The sequence below is a fragment of the Phallusia mammillata genome, unplaced genomic scaffold (genome assembly GCF_965637545.1).
Source record: "Phallusia mammillata unplaced genomic scaffold, kaPhaMamm4.hap1.1 HAP1_SCAFFOLD_90, whole genome shotgun sequence".
Taxonomy (NCBI): Eukaryota; Metazoa; Chordata; class Ascidiacea; order Phlebobranchia; family Ascidiidae; genus Phallusia; species Phallusia mammillata.
This window is the reverse complement of record NW_027648846.1, coordinates 38,081-44,080: the sequence shown is the minus strand read 5'-3', so window position 1 is coordinate 44,080 and position 6,000 is coordinate 38,081. Positions and strand designations below refer to the sequence as shown.

Below are 6,000 nucleotides of genomic sequence, written 5' to 3'. Positions count from 1 at the left end.
CCACCAAAGTTAAAGTTGCAAAAGTTCTCTAGACCCCCAAGAGACCAGCTAAACGATACAACAATAGCTTATACCGAAGGAGTGATGGCTAAAATGAGAAACCTCGGCGTATGTGTAAAGCGTCAATACCGCGACAGGAACAACCTGGTTCCAGCTATGAGAAAAAGCTTTGTCAAGTTGAGAAATTTGGTGAAACGCAAACAAATAGTTATTTGCAATGCTGACAAAGATGGGAAAATTGTAGTCATTAACCACGCGGATTATGACCTTATCATGAACCGTGAATTGGGAAAATTTGAAAGAATGGACATCAGTCAAGGTACAATTGAACAACATCTTAATGATATAAGGTTAAAGTGTGAGTGTTTTTTAAAAAAGTTACACGCTGCTGGGGTTATTAATGAAGATTTTCTTGCCCATACTGTTGGAATTAAATTTGAAAATGGAATTTATAGACATATATCTGGACCGTCCGCCAAATATTTCTCCATTTACAACACAGCTTATGCGTACCCACTTTTTAAGACGCATAAGCTACTGCAAGAACATCTGCACACAATCAGAGCAATAGATATTCCTATTCGGCTCCTACAAGCGGCAGGGCAAATAACTACCTCCAGAGTAACAGCATTTCTAGAATATCTCCTTAAACCTGTAAGTGTGAACTACTGCAAATCTGTAGTGGATGAATACTGCCAAGACACTAAACACTACTTACAAAGCCTTGCAATATGGGAATCAAGTTTGAAAGAAACGCAACCATTACACCTTGTTGCCGCAGATGTAACAGCCCTATATCCAAACCTTCGCCGCGAATTGGTAAAGCAAGCGTTATCTTCAGCTTTGAGCACACATACCAATTTTAGCGTCAAAGGAAGAAATCTACTCACTCAACTTGTTATGTTCTGCTTGAGTAATGTAGTGACTGAGTTCAAGGATGCTTACTATAGGCAAACTAGCGGCATTGTCACAGGCGACAACCATTCAGTTTCGGTTGCAAACATTGCCGTCCACTACATCGTTCAGTCACTCAGGGATGTGATATGTGGTGTTCATCTTTTCAAAAGGTACATAGATGACATATTATGGATATCATCCGGGAGCGAAAATACGAAACAAGTACAAACTTCACTTAAAAAGGGTTTTGAAAACTACGGGCTGACACTTACGTTCAGGGCAGTGTCAACTGAGGAGGAAGGCAAGGCTTTGGAGTTTCTTGACGTAAACCACATCACAACAAAAAGTTCACCTAAAGGTTTCATAACAAGGGACTACATCAAACCAACTGCAAAAGGACGTAGTTTTCTAAACGGTCATTCCCACCACCCGCCGTCGGTTTTTAAATCGATAGTTTTTGGCGAAGCGATTCGCATGCGTTGATTAAACGAACTAGACCAAGATTACCGTAACAGTCTTAACAGACTCAGGGAGAAGTGCTTGCTCTCTGGTTTTCATCAAGGAATGACGGAAGACATGCTACACATCGCAGAGGGTTGGAAAGAAAGGTTTGGGCCGGAAGACAAAAATAGACCTCAAAATCGAATTGTTTGGGCTACGGCATTCCCTGCTTGTGTTTTATTAACTCAAAAAGAGAAAGCTATGGAACCTTTGGCTTCCATTACATACAAAAGGCCACCCACACTGGCACACTTTCTATCCAACTTCAAAGTTTTGTCCATCGGTAAGGCAGGCAAAGACAACGGCACAGGCTCTTCAAGTCCATGCGGAAAATGCGCACTATGTGGTAATTTTGGTAGTCACCAAACTATGGTGTACCATACCACCGTTTTAAAAACGCCCACAGGCAGTATCCAACTTTGCCAAAATCTAACATGTCGCAACTACGGCATTTATGTGGCCACTTGCCGCAAGTGTGGCAAGCAATATGTTGGTCAAACCAAGAACAAGTTCTCCACACGGTGGAATACCCATCGCGCCACTTGGAAAACGTTCGATTGCTCGGCAAACAATGACCGAGCTGCGCTACTGCGCCACTACGCGGAGAACCATAGTGCGATATTAAAGCGTAAACCGCACATCCACCTGTGTTTTTTTGTTGTGTTTGTGCAAATGCCTTCACCCAATCTTTTAGATATTTTTGAAGATAAATGGCTGAACAAAATCAAGGCCGAAATTAACATACAAAAAATGATTCTGCCGCGCGTGAGGTAATCCCATCTTTGTGTTTCTACCCCTTAATGTTTTGTTTCTTCACGCCTAGAGGTTTATTTACTTCCCACCGTGTTCTGTAATGGCTTATCAGTTTATCACGTCTCTTTTTTCTTGCCTTTTCTCGTGTCGCTTGTGGCCACTCCTAAAAAGATAATTGAATTCGTTATAATTTGTGCCAAGAAGAGTAACTGGCAAAATGATCAATTAATAACAAACAAACAACTTTTTGCCCTGTGAGCCTTCATAGCTGAGGGGTTTAGAGCACTGTCAGGGTTCGTGAGTTCGATTCTCACTGGAGGCTTACTTTCGTTTTGAAAACATAAAATGGAAACTGAAACACCTAAATATTACGAGAATCTTTTGGGAAGAAAAAAGTAACACATGAACATGATGACACATTTATATGTTTTTAACATGAAATAATGCTCACCTGGTATTGCTGGTTGATGTTTAGGATCGTGACTTACTTTAGTAAAATTCTGTTGCTGTAATGTAAATTGTTGCTGTCATGTGATAATCCAAAATCTCTCACCCAATGTGTTTTTGTGATAACAAACAGTTGCTGTTTTGAAATAGTTTAGAATGAAAAACAACCCTAAGAACAAATTCTTAGTAACATACACACCTTAAAACAAGCATTTATTCTCCAATGCCTAAAACCATGTTTGCCTCATTTTGCTTTTGTCAGTGTTGCCAAAATAATACTGCACCCCAATATCCATTCACACCTATCATCATTAAGAGTGAAATTGATAATGTTACACACTAACCAACAAACTCAACAACTTTCACATCTAAAATGGTAATAATGCTATATTATGATCATATATATAATTAGTGATGCAGTACCTACTTTGCACTGTTAAATAAATGTTAATTAAAAGTATGTACTTCCAAGGCTGACAAATTGCTGCAAATCACTTTTACATTACTTGCAAATCTACTGATACCTTTTTAGTGTTAAAATATAATAACTTAATGTCTTCACTAGCATAGTAGAAATGCAGTGACTATGACCAATCACTGATGAGATCTTTACCTTTGATGTACACTCAATCATAAGTAAATGTTGTCAACATACCACACTCAATGTGAATTGATTAAATTAACACACCTATTCCAAATGTTTGCTTTTCTGCTGCAGGAAACTGTCGCTAGCATAAGGTTGAAATAGAGTAGTAGACAATATAACCAACGCTGAAAGTATTATGTACAATGCGTGTAACGTTATTTAAAAAACTACATGAAGAAAAAATTTGACCCAAAGATAATTTAAATACCTACCTACCATAAATCAACTGCAATGACTAAAAATACATCCATTATCATAAACTCACTGCATTGTGCATTGATAGATCAACTGTAGTTTTCAAGTGCATTTTATAATGCGTTGGATCAAAACATGCTTGGTTTACCAGTCACAAGGAAACAGGGACTTCTTGCAGTTATAAAATATATCTCATTGAGTGCGGCCAAAAACTGCTGAATACACTTACTTGGTGTTTGACACATGGCTTGAATTAAAATTGAATCTAGGTAGCGTAGCAATAGCCCTTTGGCACAGGTGTACTGTTGTAAATATATGATCCTCATTCCTAAGAGACATTTCTGATGCTGTTTTGACACATGTAAGTTTCACTTAAACTCTTCTGCAACACCTACAACATGAAAATTGAAAGGACAAACACAGAAGACAAATGTTTAGACGTGTACATTACGGCGGGAAGTCGAAAGAGTTGCTTAAACAGCAACTCGAAGTGGAAATAAATAAATCCAATGACAGAAAGTTTATTACTATTATTTTCATTTGCCCATTTTTTCAAAAGTCGATTATACTTGTTTTGACTTTTAACTGGTTGTACAGGGCATTACAAAAAGAAAAAAAATCTAAGCAATCGAGTAAATACGGTAAATAATACTACATAATACTTGCTGTGGTCATTGGTCTTCAAACTGGTAACTTCACACATTATGTGAAACAGATACAATGACATTATTACAAGAAGTAAACTTTATAATTCCGATTTTCGGTTCTAGTTGTTGTTGTTAAAACCTTTAGTGGGCCAAAGCACATAGTCATGCTCATGGACAATGCGTCAAGTTTATAGAGATCTTCTGGCAAATTTAATTTTATTGCGACGTTTCGACGTCCTATACAGGTCGTCTTCATCAGGGTAAATAACACTGAATGCGACTAGTACAGTGCACGATAAACAAAGGAAAAAATAATGAAACGCAAGCACGTCACAACGCAACGAAAACACTGCGCGATAACGAATGATTGGGCCTCTAATCTTTAAGCAGGTGCCTGTAGATCGCTTAAAGCATCACGTCTATGGACATTGCGTGTTAGATCTGCTTTCTGTGCAGCCTAGTGTCATTGCTGTTATATATACGTCTATTCAATATAGCTGAAGATGGGCAGTAGACATCAACCGTTCACTGAATAAAACGTCCAGCGGTTGTTCTGTTTTTCTGCGATAGTATTTGTGTCCGATTTCCGTTCGTTTGGTAAACGCAGGCTGTGCGCAAAATATGTTTTTTTGCCTTAATAGCCGAAAAGTGTTTTATTCTATCTTGAGAAAAATTAAACGGTATCTATGCTGCTAAAAAATACAAAAATGTTTTCTTCTTTGGATCATGCTGTTTCTAAGCAGCAAGTTTGAAAAATAGAAGTAAGCAAAAGAGATGAACCACGAGTAGTCAGGAATAAAGTGACCTACGTAGCCCTAGAAACTCAACTGAATGATACAGAAGAACTTTTACAGTACAATACTTCCGTTTCGCGTCACCACATGTGTTACTTTGCATCTTAATTTACTGGTTGCTTTGCCATTGGCATTTTACTATTAAGTTATTAACGCTAGTATGCATTGTATACGCAATAACGTCATTTAACAGGACCTAAAGTGCCATGTTTGTTGTAACTAACTTCCGCTGTCACGACCCGGCTACTTTTAAATCTAGTGACGTATGGCATGGACGTCATGCGCATTTACCGCTTAAAGATCTTTGGTCCAGTTTGTAAGTATACTTCGCCTTAATAACACCGGTTGTACATATGCATCCTGTCCATCCATTCATCAATGGTTTAAGATTGACCGATTAGGTAAAGCCCGAACCCACATAAACTAGACTTTTCCTGTTTGTGATATGGGCTATAGTAAACGTTAAAGCGTTGTGTCATTGAATAGCCGGCATCGTTACGAAAGGGTTATGGTTTCGCATCGCTATCTCACGAATAGCAACTTGTTACAGTTTGGAGAGTAGTTTAGCACTTCTTAGTTTTATAAAGACACAGTTCAGTTTATCAAAACCACAACTTAGGTTAATTATAACTCGATCAGGCGGCTAACGTTATAACGTTGGGCGATTAGGCCTATTGGTTCGTGTTGCAACACACTAAGTCACGGCAAAAAAGAATGAAACCTTGCTTCGAATTCAATAACGTCGATCGATGGATTTAAAAGAAAGCAGAAAGTTTAGACAAAAAAGATTTACCTGAGTCGGTTCAATTTTTTTACAAGGTTAACACGCACTTTAAAAACACAGCTTCTTATCAAGCAAGTTACCAGTAGAATTGTTTTTGCATTAGTGCAAAGTTCGTTTGTTGCGTGACACGGTTTATTTTACCTTAAGACGCAGATAAGTGGGAAACGAGACCAAAACGTTTAAGCCTGGAGCCCCTATGCCAGTTCAAGTTTTGGTAGCCTATATTGTCTTACAAAAAGAACCTTTTCGCGAGTAAAAAACGTTTGAGGTGCCCCAAGACTGACATTTTCTTCGTAAAAACACTTAGTCGTATATGTACAATGGGGTTTAGCTTAC

At 38.2% G+C, this 6,000-nt stretch overlaps 1 protein-coding gene across 1 annotated transcript; it reads left to right on the top strand.

Annotated features, from left to right (window-relative positions):
• The first annotated feature begins 8 nt into the window (after positions 1-8).
• Positions 9-2,307, top strand: LOC145207106 (uncharacterized). Its single transcript, XM_080078601.1, has one exon. The coding sequence runs from the start codon at positions 85-87 to the stop codon at positions 1,378-1,380; it is 1,296 nt and encodes a 431-aa protein (XP_079934727.1). The 5' UTR covers positions 9-84; the 3' UTR covers positions 1,381-2,307.
• The last annotated feature ends 3,693 nt before the right edge of the window (positions 2,308-6,000 follow it).

Coding starts and splice junctions, on each gene's coding strand:
- LOC145207106 (XM_080078601.1), top strand. CDS start 85: ATGGCTAAAATGAGAAACCTCGGCGTATGTGTAAAGCGTCAATACCGC.